The sequence below is a fragment of the Salmo salar genome, chromosome ssa01 (genome assembly GCF_905237065.1).
Source record: "Salmo salar chromosome ssa01, Ssal_v3.1, whole genome shotgun sequence".
NCBI lineage: Eukaryota > Metazoa > Chordata > Actinopteri > Salmoniformes > Salmonidae > Salmo > Salmo salar.
In genome coordinates, this window is record NC_059442.1 from 55,204,887 (window position 1) to 55,229,579 (window position 24,693).

General features: G+C 42.7%; 1 protein-coding gene across 1 annotated transcript; it reads left to right on the plus strand.

The window, feature by feature from the left end:
- The first annotated feature begins 5,790 nt into the window (after positions 1–5,790).
- On the plus strand, positions 5,791–21,853 carry LOC106604177 (THADA armadillo repeat containing). The gene is made up of 7 exons (XM_045695744.1): positions 5,791–5,860; positions 6,798–6,937; positions 18,395–18,522; positions 20,249–20,354; positions 20,964–21,214; positions 21,425–21,494; positions 21,657–21,853. The coding sequence occupies exons 1-7, from the start codon at positions 5,791–5,793 to the stop codon at positions 21,825–21,827; spliced, it is 936 nt and encodes a 311-aa protein (XP_045551700.1). The 3' UTR covers positions 21,828–21,853.
- The last annotated feature ends 2,840 nt before the right edge of the window (positions 21,854–24,693 follow it).

Consider the following 24,693-nt stretch of genomic DNA (forward strand, 5'->3'; position numbering starts at 1 on the left):
AATCAAAACATGTTTTACACTCTAGTTCATGAGTCCATAATTCATGAGTTGATACTTGTTACAGTCATGTTATTTAGGTGATGCGTTACTGCTGATGCGTTTGCTTTAGTTTGCATCCTATAGGAGAGCCTGGGATGTAAGGCTACTTGGGATCATTCAACAACGTACACGTTCAATTTGTTCTAATTTGGTACAACTTGTTACTTAAGACCAACCTTGTCTGCCGTTAGCTCTCTGATTTTGATTATCTGTACCCGGAACTTCATGAGCAGCCAGGACAAAACACTTCTCCTTCCAGTCCTCCTGTCCTAGGGCCTCCTCTGCCTTCACCATGCCCCCTGTCCCGTTCTCTGTGGAACACAGAGAAAGATACATGAAAGACAATGGTAAATAACCAATACACCTCTATTTAGTATTGTTACTTGGGAATTCTGATAAAAATGGCAGAATTGTCCTTCTGTTAAACCACTGAACTAGTCTGGACTGGACACTACTGGTGGTAGCCAAACAGTGGAAGCTCTCGCAAACATTGATTCAGATGAGATGGACTCCATACATTTTTCTATTGTGAGAGAAACGTGTATCATGATAAACACATGTTAGTGGGATAAACAAGAGAGAGGGAGAGAGAGAGAAAGAGAGAGATGGGGAGATACTGGGAGTGGGACAAAGAGAGGGAGAAAGAGGAAGTAACTTTTATACTATAATAACCTCTCATTATAGCCTTGGCCTCCACACAAAGGGAGCACAAACATGTGTGGAAGACAATGAAATAGTTTCCACTGGCTGTTTTTGTTGGGTGTATGTTGTGGTCAACAATGACTAAGACCAGAACTTTGGTTCCGTATCAGTCTGATAGAAAACAACGTAATGTGACAGTGAAAGAAAATGGAAAGATGACACAACAGTTCTATTATTCTGTATCAAAGAAGAAAAACAAGTGTGTATTACCAACATCTAAACCCTCATAAAAGCCCTTACTGAAAATTCTAAATCCTATTATCTCATAGGCTCTTAAAACAATCCCAAACTATCCTTGGCCTTCACTTGGTTCTCGCGTGGTTATACTTTCTGATGAGCCTGAAGTATTCAGACCCCGTGATTTCTTTCCACATTCTGTTACATTACAGCCTTATTCAAAAATTTATTAAATACATTTTTTGCCTCAACATTCTACACACAATACCCCATAATGATGAAGCAAAAACAGGTTTTTAGACATTTTGCAAATGTATTAAAAATAAAAAACAGAAATACCTTATTTACATAAGTATTCAGACCCTTTGCTATGAGACTCGAAATTGAGCTCAGGTGAATCCTGTTTCCTTTGATCATCCTTGAGATGCTTCTACAACTTGATTGGACTCCACCTGTGGTAAATTCATTTGATTGGACATGATTTGGAAAGGCACACACCTGTATATATAAGGTCCCACAGCCATGAGGTCAAAGGAATTGTCCATAAAGCTCAGAGACAGGATTGTGTTGAGGCACAGATCTGGGGAAAGGTACCAAAATAATTATGCAGCATTGAAGGTCCCCAAGAACACAATGGCCTCCATCATTCTTAAGTGGAAGAAGTTTGTTAGACTCTTCCTAGAGCTGGCTGCTCGGCCAGACTGAACAATCGGGGGAGAAGGGCCTTGGTCAGGGAGGTGACCAAGAACCCGATGGTCACTCTGACAGAGCTCCAGAGTTCCTCTGTGGAGATGGGAGAACCTACCAGAAGGAAAACCATCTCTGCAGCACTCCAACAATCAGGCCTTTATGTTAGAGTGGCCAAACAGAAGCCACTCCGCAGTAAAAAGCACATGACAGCCCACTTGGAGTTTGCCAAAAGTAATGTAAAGGATTCTCAGACCATGATAAACAAGATTATCTGGTCTGATGATCTTTGGCCTGACTGCCAAGCGTCATGTATGGAGGAAACCTGGCACCATCCCTACGGTGAAGCATGGTGGTGGCAGTATTATGCTATGGGGATATTTTTCAGCGGCAGGGACTGGGAGACTAGTCAGGATCAAGGAAAGATGAAAGGAGCAAAGTACAGAGAGATCCTTGATGAAAACCTGCTCCAGAGCGCCTAAGACATCAGACTGGGGCGAAGGTTCACTTTCAAAACAGGACAATGACCCTACGCACACAGCCAACACAACGCAGGAGTGGCTTCAGGATAAGTCTCTGAATGTCCTTGAGTGGCCCAGCCAGAGCCCGTATTTGAACCCGATCAAACATCTCTGGAGAGACCTGAAAATAGCTGTGCAGCAACACTCCCCATCCAACCTGACAGAGCTAGAGAGGATCTGCAGAGAAGAATGGGGAAAAACTCACCAAATCCGGTTGTGCAAACCTTGTAGCGTCATACCTAAGAAGCCCTGAGGCTGTAATCTCTGCTAAAGGTGCTTCAACAAAGTACTGAGTAAAGGGTCTGAATACCTACAGTGAGGGAAAAAAGTAATTGATCCCCTGCTGATTTTGTACAAAATCAGCAGGGGATCAAATACTTTTTTCCCTCACTGTATGTAAATGTAATATTTCAGTATTTTTTTTTATATAAATCGTTTTTTGCTTTGTCATTATGTGGTATTGTCTGTAGATTGATGAGGGAATTTTAGAATAAGGCTGTAAAGTAACAAAATGTGGATAAAGTCAAGGGGTCTGAATATTTTACGAATGTACTGTAGCTATGACGTTTCCCATATCTGACATCACATCACAGATCTGTCCATCATGTGTCTGCCTCCTCTCCATCACTCTTACTCCCTCTCACTCATTCTGCCTCTCCTTCACTCCGTCTCTCTCTCTTTCACTCCTTTGCTATCTCCTGCACTCCCTCTCCTTCACTCCCTTGTTCATTCATCAGTGTGTGTGTGTGTGTGTGTTTGATGAGATGTGGGTAGAGGACGACATCAAAGGGCATTTGGCCCTCGGCCCCAGGGAAAGGGAGGAAAGCTGTACCTCTGTCTCCACTCGATTTCTGTGAGGAAAGCCGGAGCAGCCCAGAGAAAGTGTGCGTGTGAGTACAGTTTCTGTATGTCACTAGTTGTGATGATGTAGTGTGGCGGATGAATCAGAATTAGTTGGGTAACATAGATAATTAAGATGTCTTATCTGCATAATATGCTTATGTGATATACTTGTCATTAGAATATATCCCTTTGGACTCTGGTGTTGGCAGTTGCACTTCTTCCCTCAGCTGGGGCTCAGTCACCTGGGGCCCAGAGAGGGGAGAGGTCAGGCTTGTCTTTCACATGTCCCGGGTGCTATGCAGAATATCAGAAAGGGAAGAGGACAGGAGGGAACATTGTCTTCATATGTGAATGTGTCTTTACCTATTCTTAAACCATGTGAAGGGATGGCGTGATTAATGGGGAACCAATTACTGGTTTCCACAATGTCTGTGCGCCAGTCACTCCCTCCTTTGGCCTTGGGGGATGTGTGTGGTAGTGTCTGGAGTTGACAATTGATTTATGCCATTGGTCGAGTTGGTGTTTTTGTGCTATGAAGTACCAGGAACGAGATTGGAACCTCGTCTTAGGGACCAAACTGAACGATAATTTATAGCGAATGCTATCTGGCTACGGGATACTCCTTTCTCATTTAAAAAGTCTCACCTTGTGACCCATTCTATATATCTGTTGTTCGTCAAGTAGGTTGAAAGGGGTGTATCTTGGCTATAAAAGACCTTTGTACTTTTGTCTTGGGGATTTTTCAACGGATCATCAGAAACGGTGATTCGTAGAAATGCCATTGCTATTGCAAAGCTCTCATTATTAAAGATTTAGTTTAAGTATAACTCTGACTTGTGTGATAAGTTTGTCTCCTCATTTGATAGTAAAGAAATGAACCACCACAGTAGTACACCATTGGTGACATCACTGCACATACTGAGGTCTTGTTCATAGTTTTCAGTTGGAGACCTAGTGATTACATTGATCCAAAACATCACTTGAAGAACACCAATATATTTGACTTCAAGTATCATACAATAAAAGTTTGTTGACATAACATTAGTATTTTAAAGTTCTCTATGGCAATGTGTTGACTGTGATGACGATTTAATCTATATTGGATCTATAATATAGGTCTCCTACAGTAGGTCAAAAAACACTAGCAATACCCATTTACAAATGTCAAAAGTGTAAGAATGTTTAGGTGTTTAGATACTCTCATACATTCACAGATCATGTCAAATCACTTTTGTTTTAGGGTATTTAAACCCAGTTAAAATTATAGCTGTTTGAGTGATATATAGTTGTATCTTATTATGCTGTAGACTACAGACACAAGATTCAAAACTTAATTCCTACACTACAGTTCTATCATTTCAGATATTCTAGAGCAAAACAGCATACAACACACTTCAAATGCCACTCAGATTGATAGCTCTCCCTACATCTCTCCAATAAACAGAAAAAGGCATCAATATTTATTTATTATAGTCTTACCCTGAAAATGGTTCAAAGACAGACAGATGGTGAAAACGATGTTAATTAATTTCAGTTATTCCATCCATATTCCCCTTCTTGTTCATAAAATCCAAAAGTTTTCATTTCTGCACTAAATTGAAAGAGGTTTGGGCTGGCTCTGCTTAGAAGGTGTGTTTTCAAGCAACTTCCTCCAATCAAATTGTCGTAAAGGCGTGGCCATGTAAATTCAAATATGGAAACTATTCAATGTGATGACATATTTTTTTAACCAATGAACACTGACAATTTAGATCAACAAAATGATTGGCCAATAAATCAAATCAAATGTTACTGGTCACATACTCATGGTTAGCAGATGTTAATGCGAATGTAGTGAAATGCTTGCGCTTCTAGTTCCGACAGTGCAGTAATATCTAACAAGTAATCTAACAATTCCCCAACAACAACCTAATACATTCAAATCTAAATGGATTGAATAAGAATATGTACATCTAAATATATGGATGAGCGATGGCCGAGCGGCATTGGCAAGATGCAATAGATGGTATAAAATACAGTATATACATATGAGATGAGTAATGTAAGATATGTAAACATTATTAAAGTGGCATTATGTAGGCAGCAGCCTCTCTGAGTTAGTGATTGCTGTTTAGCAAGTGATGGCTTTGAGATAGAGGCTGTTTTTCAGTCTCTCAGTCCCAGCTTTGATGCACCTGTACTGACCTCACCTTCTGGATGGTAGCGGGGTGAACAGGCAGTGGCTCGGGTGGTTGTTGTCCTTGAGGATCTTTTTGGCCTTCCTGTGACATCGGGTACTGTAGGTGTCATGGAGGGCAGGTAGTTTGCCTCTGGTGATTCATTGTGCAGACCGCACCACCTTCTGGAGAGCCTTGCGGTTGAGGGCGGTGCAGTTGCCGTACCAGGCAGTGATACAGCCTGACAGGATGCTCTCAATTGTGCATCTGTAAAAGTTTGTCAGGGTTTTAGGTGACAAGCCAAATTTCTTCATCCTCCTGAGGTTGAAGAGGCGCTGTTGTGCCTTTTTCACCACGCTGTCTGTGTGGGTGGACCATTTCAGTTTGTCTGTGATGTGTATGCCAAGGAACTTAAAACTTTCCACCTTCTCCAGTACTGTCCCTTCGATGTGGATAGGGCGCTCCCTCTGCTGTTTCCTGAAGTCCACGATCATCTCCTTTGTTTTGTTGACGTTGAGCGAGAGGTTGTTTTCCTAACACCACACTACGAGTGCCCTCACCTCCTCCCTGTAGGCTGTCTCGTCGTTGTTGGTAATCAAGCCAACTACTGTTGTGTCGTCTGCAAACTTGATGATTGAGTTCATGGCGTGCATGGCCACATAGTCATGGGTGAACAGGGAGTACAGGAGGCTGAGTACGCAACCTTGTGGGGCCCCAGTGTTGAGGGTCAACGAAGTAGAAATGTTGTTTCCTACCTTCACTACCTGGGGGCAGCCCGTCAGAAAGTCCAGGACCCAATTGCACAGGGCGGGGTTGAGACCCAGGGCCTCCAGCTGAATGATGAGCTTGGAGGGTACTGTTGAATTCTGAGCTGTAATTAATGAACAGCATTCTTACATAGGTATTCCTCTTGTCCAGATGGGATAGGGCAGTGTGATGCCGATTGCATCATCTGTGGACCTGTTGGGGCAGGATGCAAACTGAAGTGGGTCTAGGGTGGCAGGTAAGGTGGAGGCGATATGATCCTTGACAAGTCTCTCTGATGACAGAAGTGAGTGCTACGGGGCAATAGTCATTTAGTTCAGTTATCTTTGCCTTCTTGGGTACAGGAGCAATGGTGGCCATCTTGAATCATGTGGGGACAGCAGACTGGGATAGGGAGCGATTGAAAATCTCTGTAAACACACCAGCCAGCTGGTCTAAGGAAGCAGCTAGGGATGCCGTCTGGGCCAGCAACCTTGCAAGGGTTAAATGTCTTACTCACGTCAGCCACTGAGAAGAGGAGGGTGGACGCAATCCTTGTTACCGGGCCGCATCGGTGGCACTGTATTATCCTCAAAAAGGGCAACGAATGTGTTTAGTTTGTCTGGAACATACTGAATTGTAAGTTTATGCATTTTACCGCTGTATCATATTACGCCATGATTGGTTAAGACCACCCAGGTGGTGAGGTCATGGTCAGGGGATCACGGAATGAGACACGTGAACATGCCAATTATAGCTAGCTAATAAAGAACTACGTGAAGAAATATCCTGTCTTACTGCATTTTATTATTTTGTTCAAAGCAAGACATGGTGTCAGAGTAAAAGGACTAAAATATGGATTTTGCTGGAGTTCCTTCACCTCGAATGGACTGAGGGTCTACAAACTTATCCAATGCATGGCGTTAAGTACAAACAGCATGTGGAGCTGATGTTCGCGGGTCCTCTGCAAGAAAGAGAAAAAGGAAAGGTGCAGCTACCTGCTCCTCTGGATCGGTGAAAAAGGGAGAGACGTACAACCCATGGACACTTACCGAGGCTGAATCAAAGGTACTGAAAACATACTACGATCGTTTTGAAGCACATGTTGTGCCGAAGACCAATATGATTATCGCTAAGTTACAAATTCCATGAGAAAGTACAGGGAGCTAGCGAATCGTTCGTGACTGAGCTGCGTCTGTTTGTGAAATATTGTGATTATGCAAACAACGATGAGATAGATGGTCAGGGACCGTATTGTATTTGGAATACACTCACCGCGAGTGAGAAACTTTTTTTGAATGTTGGTTCTGAGCTAACGCTGGACAATGATATTGACATAGCCAGATCTCATGAGCTAGAACAGGTTCAGATGAAAACCATTTCGGGCGGCATCACGTGAACAAGCACTGAGCGCAGACATCAAAGCACACCTCCGGTGCCCAGGGAGCGCGCTTCAGAACGGAGAGAGACTTAACTCCAAAACATGTGGATATTGTGGATACAAAGTGCATGGCGAACAGGGAAATTGCCCAACTGTCTAAATGTGGAAAATGGAATAACTTTGCACGAGTGTGCAGAGCTTACCATGGAAAAAAACAGTACACGCAGTGAGTGAAGATGAAATGTCAATCAAAGAGTAAAATGCTCATGAACTGTTTATTGATTCAGTGACACAGAGAAATCAAATATCAGAGACATAACAAGCCTTTGCTGACATTGAGATAGGAACACAAGGCACAGAGCTAAAGTTTAAACTAGACCCTGGTGCACAAGTAAACATTATTCCTCTGAATAAGTACCGCAGTTTGACATCTGAGTGCGAGCAACAGCCCACCATGCGCAGACTGACTGGTTATGGTGGTGAGCAGCTCCCAGTAAACGGCACATTTATATGCAAATACAAGGAAAGTGACATGATGTTGGACTTTTACATTGTTGACACTCGAGCACCTGCAGTGCTAGGTCTTACAGCATGTTTTAGACATAGACCTCATCAAGCTAGTTTTATCAGTGACAGCACCAGTAGAGACAGAAAATGTACTGGAGGAGTTTGTTTTTACAGGAATAGGACTATTCCCAGGAGAATGTACCACATTCACTTTGGCCCAGACACAACCCCTGCGGTCTACCCACTGAGAAAGTTTCCCCTTGCGCTCCGTGCCTGCCTGAAGAAAGAGTTGGAGAGCATGGAGCAATCTGACATAGTCACCAAGGTTACAGAACGACAGATTGGGTAAACGCGTTAGCGGTGGTGGACAAACCACGCACAGGCAAGCTTCGAGTATGTCTCAACCCAAAAGACAAGGCTATCAGACCAGTGTTGCCAACTAATGTTCAGGGGAAGTTGCTCTAGGCAGATCGATTTGTTGCTAAATGACGTTGTGATGTCATTACGGGATGACGTCATTGCGTAATAACGTAAAACTGCATCATTACGTAGCATACACAATATCGTTACTCAAATTCACTGGCCATCTCGGCGGAAAATATTATTTGACATTTGTTAGTTTAGATTTGTTTGTTTATTATCACATATTTTATTTGTAAAAGTAATATAAACACAACATATTTTATATGTTCGGATATTTTTATTTTTCAACAAAACACATTCAATTATTGAACAATGACATTTTTATTTATTTTATTTTTAACTAGTAAACCTACACATTCTGAACAATTATAGTTTTAAGCAGTGTATTGGTAGTTAACATGCTACCTAACTGATCAACAATTATAGGTACAATATATATGCTATCTTATTGAACAAGCAACTTAACTCAAATAATGATGTGTGTGCTAGGCATCTCTCTCCAGCTTGTTGTGCTGCTTGGCTGGCAAGGTGCTCAATGGTTTCCTCCAGATATTGCCACTGTTCTCACTCACACGGCAGTGCAGACTGCTACCATCAACTGTGTGTCTCCGCCAGTTCCAGAAAGTCCACTACTTGCATACGTACTGTTAATATGATGAATCATAGATTGGCAAGGAAATCCTCTACATCTTCTCTGTCCAACTGCATTGTCACGGAGCTGGAACCAGCAGAAGAGGATGGAGTGGCCTTAAAGCTGTATGCTGCTGTGGTGCCAAACTGCTGCAGAACTTCACTTGGTAGTTTATGCTGGTAACAGGTATCACCAGCCAGCTTCAGTCCTTACCGCACCAGGAGTATGGAGTTGAGTGTGCAGTGACATTCTATTTCTTAACTTTGACTTGACCACACTCATTTGGCTGAACAGCCGTTCAACCTCCTCATTTGTGCGGCAGCGAGTGCAGCTTTGCACAGTTCTTCAAATGGATTTGATCCGGAAGAGTCCGTGTAGTTATTCACTTCACTCCAAAACTCGATTGTATTTTCAGTTGAGTCCCACCTAAACAGATGGATTTTTCTCCATTGGGAAACAATTTGATCAATTGTTTGGGGCTGGTACCCCGGTAGCTCAGCTCCTTTAATAATTTCAGTGGTGCCTTTATTGTGCTTTAGCGTTTCCTTAACACTGAACAAGGCCATGTTTCGCAAGGCTTCTAGGTTGTTTGGGAGCTTTGCTTACAGCTCCGTTCTTAAAGCAACAATGTAGTTGATGCACTGTCTCCGAATGACCTTTTCGTCCTCTGGCGCAAGACTGAGTTGGTACACCGTGCTCTGGAAAAGGTACCCAAGGTATGGTGATGGACTGAGATGTCCATCAATGGCATCCTTCAGGACATCAATTTTTGCCATAGGGTTGACTACTCTGCTGCAAATTGATGTGAACTTCTTGTCTGGGCCCCTTTTTTTTTTCTCCATTTCCGCCTGAATGACGTGCCCAAAGTAAACTGCCTGTAGCTCAGGCCCTGAAACCAGGATATGCATATACTTGGTACCATTTGAAAGAAAACACTTTGAAGTTTGTAGAAATGTTAAAATAATGTAGGAGAATATAACACACTAGATATGGTAGGAGAAAATCCAAAGAAAAATCAACCAGAACTTTTCTTTTTGAGAGACCACCCTCTTAGAAATGCAAGTGAAGGCTCATATTGTACAATAGCTCCCTATGGCTTCCACAGGGTATCAGCAGTCTATGTTCAAGGTTTCAGGCTTGTAACTTCAAAAATGAATAAGAAGTAACAGTTTTTGTACAAGGACACAGTCTTGGAAATCTGTGTCTTTGTGCACCATGAGGAAGTTGCGCACCTGCTAAATTTCGTTTCCTATTGAACATACTTCTTTCCGAAATAAATATTATAGTTTGATTACATTTTAGGCTGTCTGAGGAGTAAATAAAAACGTATTTTGACTTGTTGAAACAGTTTAGGGGTAGATTTTCAGATTCCTTTCTCTGCAAGTTGAATGAATGGATTACTCAAATCGATGGTGCCAACTAAACAGACTTTTTGGGATTTAAAGAAGGATTTTATCTAACAAAACCACTCTACATATTATAGCTGGGACCCTTTGGATGACAAATCAGAGGAAGATTTTCAAAAAGTAAGAAATATTTAGTCTTTATATGTGAATGTATGAACCCTGTGCCGGTGGAAAAATATTTTGATGTGGGGCGCCATCCTCAAATAATCGCAAGGCATGTTTTCGCTGTAATAGCTACTGTAAATCGGGCAGTGCTGTTAGATTAAGCCCTGTGCGGCCTCCGTCCCGTATGCAGGACGGACATCCAGCGAAAAATCATATCGCCATTAGCATAACAAAATGTAATAATTTTTTTTTTTTTTTTTCAAATTATATCGTTTTATAGATGCACCTCTCCTGAATCGAACCACGTTGTCCGATTTAAAAAAGGCTTTACAGCAAAAGCAAAACATTAGATTATGTTAGAGGAGTATATCGTAAAAGTAGCCACATAGCCATTTTCCGACCAACCACATGCATCACAAATAACCAAAAAACATCTAAATGCAGCACTTACCTTTGACAATCTTCATCAGATGACACATCTAGGACATCATGTTACACAATACATGCATTCTTTTGTTCGATAAAGTTCATATTTATATATAAAAACAGCATTTTACATCGGTGCGTAACGTTGACTAACTATTTTCCCTCAAATGCATCCGATGAAACAGAGCTACAATTTACTAAATTACTATTCGAAAACATTTTCAAAATGTAATATTGTCATTCTAAGATTTATAGATGAATATCTCTTGAAAGCACCTGTAATACCAGATTTAAAATTAACTTTACTGGGTAATCATACTTTGCGATGAAAGGGGATGCGATACTCTGAAAAATAGGCTAACGTTACATGTCAGCGCCATCTTGGAACAATCGCATATCACATCTAGTCTTGTATACTATTGTCAATAATCCCTTACCTTTGGTTGTCTTCATCAGAAAGCACTTCCAGGAATCCCAGGTCCACAACAAATGTATTTTCGTTCGAAAAAGTTCATCCATTATGTTCCATTAGCTTGTTCTTGTTAGCGCGTCTGAAGGCTGATTCAAATCCTCCGTCGGCCACGGGACAGCCATTTCGACAAAAAGCATTTTTTCCCCATTTAGGTTCGTTCAAACATGTCAAACATTGTATAACATAAATCTTCAGGGCCTGTTTCAACAAGAGAGCCAATAAGATTCGAGGGGGACGATTGCATTGTGTTTCAAAACGTTTCGAAAGGGGAGGGTAACCAGGGGCGCCGGCGTCATAATGGTGATGGCCCTCTCCGTGTGACCATGTTCCACAGCGTCTCATTCATTCAATTTTAACAGTAGAAGGCTCAAACCAATTTGTGAAGACTGGGGACATCTAGTGGAAGCAATAGGAAGTGTTCAATGAACCATAGCTCACGGTGTGATTAATAGGCAACGTGAAGAAGTTGAGTTCGCAATTCAGAATTCCACTTCCTGTTTCCATCTGTCTCGGGGTTTTGACTGCCATATGAGTTCTGTTATACTCACAGACACCATTCAAACAGTTTTAGAAACTTTAGGGTGTTTTCTATCCACAAGTATTAATTATATGCATATCCTAGCTTCTGAGTTTGAGTAGGAGGCTGTTTAAAATGGGCACGATTTTTTTTCAAAAATCGCTTTAGCGCCCCCTATCCTAGGGGAACGCCAAGAGGTTAACAAGAATTTAAGCTTTCAGCCGATATAAGACACTGCTCCAGAGCGCTCAGCCCCAGTATGAGGTCCTAAGGTTCACCTTCCAACAGGTCAACGACCGCTAAGCACACAGCCAAGACAACGCAGGTGTGGCTTCGGGACAAATGTCCTTGAGTGGCCCAGCCAGAGCCCGGCCTTGAACCCGATCAAACATCTCTGGAGAGACCTGACAATAGCTGTGCAGCAGTGCTCCCCATCCAACCTGACAGATCTTGAGAAGATCTGCAGAGAATAATGTGAGAAACTCCCCAAATACAGTTGTGCCAAGCTTGTAGCGTCGTACCCAAGAAGATTCGATGCAGTAATCGCTGCCAAAGGTGCTTCAACAAAGTACTAAGAGTCTGAATAATTATGTAAATGTATATATTTTTTGTGTAAATTACCAAAAACTTCTGAAATCTTGTTTTTGCTTTGTCATTAACCTCTCTCGGGCAGGTGGGACACTATCGTCCCACCCACGGGACACACGATTCAACAGCCAGTGAAAAATCAGAGCGCCAAATTCAAAAACCACAACATGTCATAATTCAAAGTTCTCAAACATACGACTATTTTACACCATTTGAAAGATAAACCTCTCCTGAATCCAACCACGTTGTCCGATTTTCAAAAAGACTTTACGGCGAAAGCATAAAGTTAGATTATGTTAGGAGAGTACGTAGACAAAAAATTACACACAGCCATTTTCAATGCAAGGACAGGCGTCACCAAAAGCAGAAAACCAGCTAAAATGATGCACTAACCTTTGACAATCTTCATCAGATGACACTCCTATGACATTGTTAGACAATACATGCATTTTTTGTTCTATCAAGTTCATATTTATATCCAAAAACCACATTTTACATTGGCGCGTGACGTTCAGAAAATGTATTTCCCCCAAACCTTCCGCTGAAAGGGCACATCAATTTACAAAAATACTCATTATAAACGTTGATAAAATATTAAACTGTTATTCAAAGAATTATAGATTAACATCTCCTGAATGCAACCGCTTTGACAGATTTCAAAATAACTTTACGGGGAAAGCACACTTTGCAATTATCTGAGTACTGCGCTCAGAAAAAAACATCAGGCGATACAGATACCCGCCATTTTGGAGTCATCTAAAATCCTAAATAGCATTAGAAATATTCACTTACCTTTAATAATCTTCATCAGAAGGCACTTCCAGGAATCCCAGGTCCACAATAAATGTTGTTTTGTTCGATAAAGTCCATAATTTATGTCGAAATAGCCCCTTGTTGTTTACGCGTTCAGTAAGCTACTCCAAGTGTAGGAAGCGCGTGGAAAATGTCACGACGAAAAGTAAAAATAAGTTATATTTACGTTCATTCAAACATGTCAAACGTTGTATAGCATCAATCTTTAGAGCCTTTTTATCTTAGAACTTCAATAATATTCCAACCGGACGATTGCAATCTCTTGAAAAACGTTTTGGAACACAGCTACCTTCTCACATGAACGAGCGTCAGAAACCCATGTCATTTTCTGAGTCACCTACTTCCATGTCCTCTTGTTGGCTCTCTGTTCACCATAGAAGCCTCAAACAACTTTCTAAAGACTGTTGACATCTAGTGGAAGCCTTAGGAAGTGTAAAATGAACCCTAAGTCACTGTGTGTTAGAAAGGCAAGGACTTGAAAAGACTACGGGCATCAGATGTCCATTTCCTAGTTGTATTTGTCTCAGGTTTTTGCCTGCCATATAAGTTCTGTTATACTCACAGACATCATTCAAACAGTTTTAGAAACTTCAGAGTGTTTTCTATCCAAATCTACTAATAATATGCATATCCTACCTTCTGAGTCTGAGTAGGAGGCTGTTTAATTTGGGTACGTTTTTCATCCGGCCGTGAAAATACTGCCCCCTACCCTAGAGAAGTTTTAAGGGGTATTGTGTGTAGATTGATGAGAAGAAAAAAAACAAAACAATTTAACACATTTTAAAATGAGGTTGTAATGTAAGAAAATGTGTAAAAAGTCAAGGGGTCTGAATACTTTCCAAATGCACTGTATGTTTTGATTGTTCATACATTGGAAGATTGCATGATGCGACTCTGATTTGAAAAAAGTCGCGAGCTCTGCTTTTTTTTCTCTTCAGGCTGTACACACTTCATCAGTCTCTCATTCACAATTTGACATGCACTTGATAATGCCTCAAATTTCCCAGCGGCATCCCCTTTGCGTGGCCGAGTTGCACCCTAAAAAAATCCAGGCCATTTGCGGCCAGTGGCTGTTGTGCCCTTGGGCTAAATATAGTAATTATAATTCCCTTCTCCCTGAGTGCTGCGTGCTCTGAAGCACCTCTCACTCAAATGGCTCTCCATCATGTGATCGGGTCTTTCTCACAGGCTACAAGTGAAAACAGACACAGCGGGGACGCAACTGTGCACGTCCTTATCCAATTCCATATATATTGAAGATATTGGAAGAATTGTCCATATTTACTTTTTGTCAGCCAACAAGATGAGAAAGCCTAATGAACAGCAAAAACACAAGCCTATATCAATCTACTATCCCCATAGTACAAAATACCTATTCTGTGCGAAAAATAAATATTCCAAACATAGTCTGGGACAGTTGTCGGATGCGGTCGATCCCAAATGAATACATAAAAAAAACTGATCAGAACATTTAGCGTAAAATGTTGATAATCATTTAGGCCATTTCTTCACATTATAAGCGCGGCAATGCGCACATGGCAGTAGGCTATAAGCGCGAATGTTCCATTAGCTAATATTGTCACCTATCAGTCAATTCTTGATTTAATCTTGTCTTTAGATATACTAAATAATATGAGTGAAATTTGTTTTGATTTAGAATGGACCGTTATCATGCACCTGTCTCGAAAGAGGGGGGAAAAATACATGTCATCTATGCACTTAAATTGTCAAAGCTCAAAAACGGGGGCAGGCAAACGACAGGTCAAGGGCAGGCAGAGGTCAATATTCCAGAGCAGAGTCCGAAAGGTACAGAACGGCAGGCATGGTCAGGGCAGGCAGAATGGTCAAAACCTGGAAAACTAGAGAGCAGGAACTAGAGCAAGACAGGCGCACAGGAAAACCACTGTTAGGCTTGAAATGTACAAAACAAACTGGCAACAGACAGAGAACACAGGTATAAATACACTGGGGAAGATGGGCGACACCTGGAGGGGGGTGGAGACAAGCAAAAGACAGGTGAAACAGATTAGGGTGTGACATAAATAGCGAATGGAGGACTCTTTTCCCGTGGTTAATTTTCATGCCAGCCATGTAGGCCATACTACTGTTGTAAAGAGAAGCAATGTGCTTAATATTAGGAAAGTTGAGAAATAAATATAGTAGGCCTAGCCTATAGAAAGCTGATGGGATCTTCTTCTTAAGAGGCCATCACACTGATTTCTCACGCAATTGCATAGCCTGTAGAAATGTTGTACAACATGAGCTCATGGGTTCTCATTAAGTGTTTTATTAGATTTTACATTTACATTTGCAATGTCGGTCATAAGTGACATTCGAGTGCTGAGTACCAGGCAGTTAGCAAGTTTGGTAGGCTACTAATGACCAGCAGGAGCATCAGAGCTTGGAGAAGCCTAATTACCGTGACTAAACGGTCACGTGGAAATTGACTGCCTTCATGACTCGACCGCCGGCGGTAATATGGTCAACCACAACACCCCCAGTCACAAATCCTGTTCCAGGAGCGCTTTAGCCAGGGTGTGCAGGCTTTTGTTCCAGCCCAACACCACCACACCTGATTCAACTACTCAACTGTGCTCCCAACAGTATAACTTCTGTAGCTTGATATCTCACGCTAAACCCTGGTTGTTGTCAAAGGTTTAACCAGATTTTCATACCATCATTCCAGTACCATACGGGGTATACGGTATTTCCAAATGTTAAAACAGACAAATCTAATTTAGGCAGCATGGATCTTGATTCAGGAAGGGATTCATTGTATCTGCTGTAACCAAGAACCTTGATCAGGTGAGTCCCATAGGATGGCGCAGAATTTGCCCAGCGTTGTCTGAGTTAGGGCTTGGCCAGGGTAGGCCGTCATTGTAAATAAGAATGTGTTCTTAACTGACTTGCCTAGTTAAATAAAAGGTAAAATAAAGAAATGTCAAACCGACGACGCTGGGCCATTGTGCTCCACCCTATGGGACTCCTGATCACGGCCAATTGTGGTACAGCCCGTGATCTAACCAGGGTCTGTAGTGACGCCTCTAGCACTGATGCAGTGCCTTAACTAGTGAGTGCCACAGCGGTCTAACATATAGTTAGTTATAAGCTGTGGCGCGGCACGCAATCCTGCAGTCGAGCTCAACCGAACCCCCTAAATGTTGCTTAAATATCCAGAGTAGTGTAATTAACCCGACTTTATGTACGCTGGTCTGTACCGAATCACAGACCAAATGGCAAAATCTTCCAGCTGATTGAGAAGAAACGGGCTTCTTATTGTTTACATATTGTGCATCACGTGCAATGAGTCAAGAGATTGAAAATACAAGTGACAGAAACTACCGGCGCCGCAAAAAGTTGGGTAAACAACACTTTCCTGTGTATACCCGATATCCACCTCCTACTGCCAAAAGGACCAACAGCATGTACAACCGGTAGAGTAAACTCAAATCTATTTATTCAACATTCTGGCTTGTAGAGACTATTGCATCTTCTTTACAGTGACTTCTATCAGACTGGTAGCCATGGTAACAGTCTGGTGTTTAGGCAAAATAATCAGGCGCTAACACCAATTCCATCTGCTTACCTCAAGACCACAGCCTCCACTTTTACAGTTTTCTTGTTTGTCACCATGATTTAACCTCTCTAGGGTCGGCGGGACGAAATCGTCCCACCTACTCAACAGCCAGTTGAATCCCGTGGTGCGTTATTCAAATACCTTAGAAATGCTATTACTTCAATTTCTCAAACATATTACTATTTTACACCATTTTAAAGACAAGACTCTCGTTAATCTAACCACACTGTCCGATTTCAAAAAGGCTTTACAATGAAAGCAAAACATTAGATTATGTCAGCAGAGTACCCAGCCAGAAATAATCAGACACCCATTTTTCAAGCTAGCATATAATGTCACATAAACCCAAACCACAGCTAAATGCAGCACTAACCTTTGATGATCTTCATCAGATGATAACCCTAGGACATTATGTTATACAATACATGCATGTTTTGTTCAATCAAGTTCATATTTATATCAAAAACCAGCTTTTTACATTAGCATGTGACGTTCAGAACTAGCATACCCCCCGCAAACTTCCGGTGAATTTACTAAATTACTCACGATAAACGTTCACAAAAAGCATAACAATTATTTTAAGAATTATAGATACAGAACTCCTCTATGCACTCGCTATGTCCGATTTTAAAATAGCTTTTCGGTGAAAGCACATTTTGCAATATTCTCAGTAGATAGCCCGGCATCACAGGGCTAGCTATTTAGACACCCAGCAAGTTTAGCACTCACCAAAATCAGATTTACTATAAGAAAAATGTTATTACCTTTGCTGTCTTCGTCAGAATGCACTCCCAGGACTTCTACTTCAATAACAAATGTATGTTTGGTTCAAAATAATCCATAGTTATATCCAAATATCCTCTGTTTTGTTCGTGCGTTCAAGACAATATCCGAATGGTAAAGAAGGGTGACGCGCACAACGCATTTCGTGACAAAAAATGTCTAAATATTCCATTACCGTACTTCGAAGCATGTCAACCTCTGTTTAAAATCAATTTTTATGCCATTATTCTCGTAAAAAAACTATAATATTCCGACCGGGAAAGCGTGTTTAGGTTCAAAGACGAAAGAAAATAAAACATGGGGTCGACTCGTGCACGCGCCTCAGCCCATTGTCCTCTGATAGAGCACTTGCCAAAAGCGCTAATGTTTTTCAGCCAGTCAGCTTTTTCCCGCCTTCTGAGAGCCTATGGGAGCCGTAGGAAGTGTCACGTTACAGCAAAGATCCTCAGTCTTCAATAAACAGAGTCAAGAAGCTCAAGGAATGGTCAGAGAGGGCACTTCCTGTACAGAATCTTCTCAGGTTTTTGCCTGCCATATGAGTTCTGTTATACTCACAGACACCATTCAAACAGTTTTAGAAACTTTAGGGTGTTTTCTATCCAAAGCCAATAATTATATGCATATTCTAGTTTCTGGGCAGTAGTAATAACCAGATTAAATTGGGTACGTTTTTTATCCGGCCGTGTAAATACTGCCCCCTACCCCCAACAGGTTAACGCCCAACCCTAGCAAATGTGTGAGGTTGATTATAAATTAGAACGTGTGTGGAGGAGGTAATTGGATGACAGTATTGCTGTTTTTTTTGTCCCGGCGTAGAGATATTGTAAGCCATATGTTGCAGTGCAGGTACAGCTTATGTTCTCCTGGCTGGTCTAATTATGTCTGTGTCTCTCCAGGCAGGGTCTCAGGTGGAGCAGCTGAGTGAGGTGGAAACTTCCCATGGGTCTCTCCTCCAGGACTGTCTGCACATGCTGGCCCTCATCTACACCTCCCTGCAGGCCAAGAACCCCCTCCGTAGGGCCAGGTACATCTCACCACCTCCTCCTCTCCCTCGGTCTCTTGCCCTGGCTCATAGGGTGTGCAGGCTTTTGTTCCAGCCCAGCACAACCACACCTGATTCAACTACTCAACTGCTGATCAACACCTTGATGAGTTGAACAGGTGTTACGGCTGGGTTGGAAGTGGAACCAAAGCCTGCACATCCAGGACCAGGGATTGTGACCACAGCTCTGTCTTTCCAGTAGATTAGCGAACATGTTATAGAATTGCTACTCTCTTAAATCTAGACGTTCCGCTAGCGGAACACCTGCTCCAATATCCAATGATAGGCGTGGCGCGAATTACAAATTCCTCAAAAATACAAAAACTTAAATTTTTCAAACATATGACTATTTTACAGCATTTTAAAGACAAGACTCTCCTTTATCTAACCACACTGTCCGATTTCAAAAAGGCTTTACAGCGAAAGCAAAACATTAGATTATGTCAGCAGAGTACCCAGCCAGAAATAATCAGACACCCATTTTTCAAGCTAGCATATAATGTCACAAAAAACAAAACCACAGCTAAATGCAGCACTAACCTTTGATCTTCATCAGATGACACGCCTAGGACATTATGTTATACAATACATGCATGTTTTGTTCAATCAAGTTATAATTTATATCAAAAACCAGCTTTTTACATTAGCATGTGACGTTCAGAACTAGCATTCCCACCGAACACTTCCGGTGAATTTGCTAAATTACTCACGATAAACGTTCACAAAAAACATAACAATTATTTTAAGAATTATAGATACAGAACTCCTTTGTGCAATCGAGGTGTCCGATTTTAAAATAGCTTTTCGGTGAAAGCACATTTTGCAATATTCTGAGTAGATAGCCCAGCCATCACGGCTAGCCATTTAGACACCCACCAAGTTTAGCCCTGACCAAACTCCGATTTACTATTAGAAAAGTTTGATTACCTTTGATGTTCTTCGTCAGAATGCACTCCCAGTACTGCTACTTCAATAACAAATGTTGGTTTGGTCCAAAATAATCCATCGTTATATCCAAATAGCGGCGTTTTGTTTGTGCGTTCAAGACACTATCCGAAGTGTAAATAAGGGTCACGAGCATGGCGCAATTCGTGACAAAAAAATTCTAAATATTCCATTACCGTACTTCAAAGCATGTCAACCGCTGTTTAAAATCCATTTTTATGCAATTTTTCTCATAAAAAAGCGATAATATTCCGACCGGGAATCTGCGTTTAGGTAAACAGAGGAAAGAAAACAAAGCATTCGGTCGACGCGGGCACGCGCCTGAGTCTCACAGTACTGTAACCAGCCACTACCCAAACGCGCTACTTTTTTTCAGCCAGAGCCTGCAAAGCCACGATTCAGCTTTTTGCCGCCTTCTGAGAGCCCATGGGAGCCGTAGGAAGTGTCACGTAACAGCAGAGATCCTGTGTAATGGATAGAGATAATCAAGAAGGGGAAGAAATTGTCAGACAGGCCACTTCCTGCATGGAATCTTCTCAGGTTTTGGCCTGCCATATGAGTTCTGTTATACTCACAGACACCATTCAAACAGTTTTAGAAACTTTAGGGTGTTTTCTATCCAAAGCCAATAATTATATGCATATTCTAGTTACTGGGCAGGAGTAGGAACCAGATTAAATCGGGTACGTTTTTTATCCAGCCGTGTCAATACTGCCCCCTAGCCCTAACAGGTTAATCTACATGTTCTCTCTGCAATCTGCAGTGCCCTGAGCTCTGTACCAGACTGGCTGCAGGAGCAGACTGTTGGTTGGCTGTCCGGGTGCCTGTCTGTCTGTCCACTCTCGGCTCAGACCACACCGCATACCCATACCTGATAGACTCCATCACATCTTGCCTAGGCGGCTTCCCTCCCGGTACGTATGGAATCTCCTCACTTAGGCTGTCTCTTGTGTTTTGGTATAATATTTTAGAAGATACACTTCATCCACAGTTCATTATATACCGAATGCTCTATTGCTTTTCAGGTCACAGGTGTACACAGTCTGCTAACAGAAGGTGAGTGCTTTGTTTTCCTTCAGGTTATTATCAGACCTGCTCAGGACGATGAGCTCAAACACAGAAACGTTTTGCCCGGAGTTCATTGATGTCTTTAGATAATATGCCTCTACCTCTGTTCTTCTCTCCAGTGTTACAGTTCCTCCAGAAGGCCTTATTAAGTGAATATCTCCAACTGAAAAGTTAAGACAGCCTATGCTCTTAAACCTTGGTCCTCTGCACCCACAGGACGGCATTCCTTTGTTCCAGCTCGGTAGTAACACCCATGATTCAACTAATCCAGGACTTAATTAGTTGGGTAGTTAAATTAAATGTGTAAAGGGCACCGGACCAAAGTCTCAGGATGGAAAAACGTGTGCTGCGTGGCCACTGACTGACCGGTGTGTGTATGTCGCCCCCTGCTGTCTTAGTGGTCTAGCTAGCAGGAAGCCATGTGCTACAGGCCTAGCTCGTGTCTAGCTGCGGCCAAGGCCTCCATGCTGGTAGTGCAGAGGTCCCAGGAGCCCATCAGCGCCACCCTACAGGCTACCCATCTTTACTGCACCCTGCAGCTGACCCTTAGTGGCCTACTGGACTGCTACACACATATCCTCACAGATGGTGAGGACCGTGTATGCTACACCAGGGGTGTGTTCACTAGGAAACCAACAGAAACGGGGAGGGACCTGAATTTGTCCAATAGAAACTCTCGTTTTCATTGTAAAATGATTTCCGTTGGGAGTAAACGGTTTCCGTTGCAAAACTTTTGCAACTGTTTGCCACGGTTTGCTATGGTTTGGTCTGAATGAATACACTCCAGGTTACTCAACATTAGCTCATAAAGTGTGAGCACTCAGCTTTTAAGTAATGAGTAGGCTCCCCGCCACTCTCTTTTTCTCTATAGAATTTGTGCAGTCGGTCCAGAGCATGGTTGGCCAGGTGTGTCATGGGGAGTGGAGATAGTGGCCACAGGGGTGAGTGACTACACCCCATACACTCACAAGTACACTGAATGACTCATTTTGATTGGATTCATTTTCGTTGTTCATTGATAGTAATGGCCATGATGTTGATTTCGCGAACTTTTTGTCTCTCTCTCTTTCTGTATGTTTTTGTCTGCCCATCTGCCTATCCAGGCGGCAGGTCTCCTGCAAGGTTCAGAACAGGTTGGTGAGTGCGCCCCCGTGTGGCTGAGACAAAGCTGTACGGGGCTATATGACAGTGGCCGTCCCACGGGTTTGTTTCTCTACCTGTGTCACGGGGCCCTGGCTATGCTGAACTGGAGAATCTTGTTTCTCATGGTCTGAGAGCCCTTTAGGTGCCTTTTGGCAAATTCCAAGCGGGCTGTCATGTGCCTTTTACTGAGGAGTGACTTCCGTCTGGCCACTCTACCATAAAGGCCTGATTGGTGGAGTGCTGCAGAGATGGTTGTCCTTTTGGAAGGTTCTCCCATGTCAACAGAGGCACTCTGGAGTTCTGTCAGAGTGACCATCAGGTTCTTGGTCACCTCCCTGACCAAGTCCCCTCTCACCTGATTGCTCAGTTTGGCCGGGAGACAGCTCTAGGAAGAGCCTTGGTTGTTCCAAACTTCTTCCATTTAAGAATGATGGTGGCCACTGTGTCCTTGGGGACCTTCAATGTGGCAAATGTTTTGGTACCTTTCCCAGATCTGTGCCTCAACACAATCCTGTCTCTGAGCTCTACGGACAAGTCCTTTGACCTTATTTTTTTGTTTTTGCTCTGACATGCACTGTTAACTGTGGGACCTTATATAGACAGGTGTTTGCCTTTCCAAATCATGTCCAATTAAATGAATTTACCACAGGTGGACTCCAAGTTGTAGAAACATCTAAAAGATGATCAATGGAAACAGGAGGCACCTGAGCTCAATTTCGAGTAGCAAAGGGTCTGAATACTTAAGTACATTTCTGTTTCTTATTTTTTATAAATGTGAGAAAAAAAATGGCTTTGTCATTATGGGGTATTGTGTGTAGATTGATGACATTTTTTTATTTAATCCATTTTAGAATAAAGCTGTAATGTAGCTAAATGTGGAAAAGGGGAAGTGGTCTGAATATTTTCCAAATGCACTGTATACAAAAGTATGTGGACACCACTTCAAATGAGTGGATTCGGCTATTTCAACCACACCGTTGCTGACAGGTGTATATTATCGAGCACACAGCCATGTAATCGCCATAGACAAACATTGGCAGAAGAATGGCCTTACTGAAGAGCTCAGTGACTTTCAACATAGCACCGTCATAGGATGCCACCTTTCCAACAAGTCAGTTCGTCAAATTTCTGCCCTGCTACCCCGGTCAACTGTTAAGTGCTGCTATTGTGAAGTGGAAACATCTAGGAGCAACAATGGCTCCGCTGCGAAGTGGTAGGCCACACAAGCTCACAGAATGGGACTACCATGCGCAATGCCAAGTGTCGACTGGAGTGGTGTAAAGCTAGCCGCCATTGGACTCTGGTGCAGTGGAAACGCGTTCTCTGGAGTGATGAATCCTGCTTCACCATCTGTAAGACATATCTGGGTTTGGCGGATGCCAGGAGAACGCTACCTGCCCGAAAGCATAGTGCCAACTTAAAAAATTGGTGGAGGAGGAATAATTGTCTGGGGATGTTTTTCATGGTTCGGGCTAGGCACCTTGGTTCCAGTGAAGGGAAATCTTAACGCTACAGCGTACAATGACATTCTAGACGATTCTGTGCTTCCAACTTTGTGGCAACAGTTTGGGGAAGGTCCTTTCCTGTTTCAGCATGATAATGCCCCCGTGCACAAATCGAGGTCCAGATGTGTAGTTCTTGTTGTCTGAAGGCTGAGGAGGTGAAGGCAGAGTCGTCTCCCCTGCTGGTGGCAGCCTCCTCACCTCCCTACGGCTGAGCTGACTGTATCACCGCTGCCTTACTGCAGCTCAACACCAGGTGAGTTGAGTACACACATGCACATTCATGCCAGTCTTTGGTGTGTATTGTTCATTCTGTGTGTCCAGGTGTTTAACTCTGAAAGGCCAGTGGAGTAGTGCGCTGTCAGAGCTCATCACAGTGTCCTATAGGATGTCTGACATAGTGTCATTTGTTGTCCAGAGCTCCTCCACTGAAGGCCTCATCCCCATGGATACTGACTCAGGTCAGCACCTCTGATTGGTCTAGACTAGAGTGAGGATGCCTCATAACTAGTGCCCAGAGTTTTTCTTAGTAAGGAAAAACTCCTGGCCCTACATAAGGGTCTTCTCAGAGACATCCGCTGGTCTGCAGAGGATCCTGCAGGAGATCCAGCCTGACGACACCAACAACTTTTAAACCAGCACCAGGAAGCTGGACACACATCAGTCTGGACAGGAGAACGGACCTGCAGCTCCCACAGACAAACCACAGCATGACAGCACATGTCAACACATCTCCCCTCACTGACTCACTGAACTAGTATATATGATATCATAATCTTGTACTTCTGCTGTGTTAGGAGGCGGCAGGTAGCCTAGAGGTTGAGAGAGTTGGGCCAGGGGTTCGAATCCCTGAGCCGGCAGGGATTCTGCCCTTCTGCCCTTGAGCAAGGCAGTCAACCCACAACAACAACTGCTCCCTGGGTGCCGATGACATGGATGTCGATTAAGGCCTTACCCTGCACCTCTCTGATTCAGAGGGTTTGGGATAAATGTGGAAGACAAATTTCGGTTGAATGCATTCAGTTGTGCAACTGACCAGGTATCCACTTTCCCTAAACCTGACACCTCAGAAACAGTAGACGAGTGGTGAAACACTGACCCCATCAGGACAGAACCGGTACTGTAGCCAGCTTTATAGCTGCAGTACCAGTTATGTCCTGATGCGGTCAGTGTTTCACCACCGCCTACTGATGATATTGAAGTGTTATGCACTAGAGTGGATACTACACGACACAGTCCATATTGACAGTTTATCAGTACGGATGCAGAAAGACAGCCATCCAATCTGCCCCCATTTACGTAATTATTACTTCTAAACAAAAACACTTTTTGGGGTTCTTACATGCTTACAATGTTGTTTTGGTTATTGCTTGACCAGTTGCTAAGATTGTATTTGTTTGTCATCTTTGCAAAATACCTATTTTGGAAGCAGCAATTGTTAGCTGGAATGGTACCAGTCATTGACAAAGGCTGTAGCAAAAGCTAGCCAAAGAGC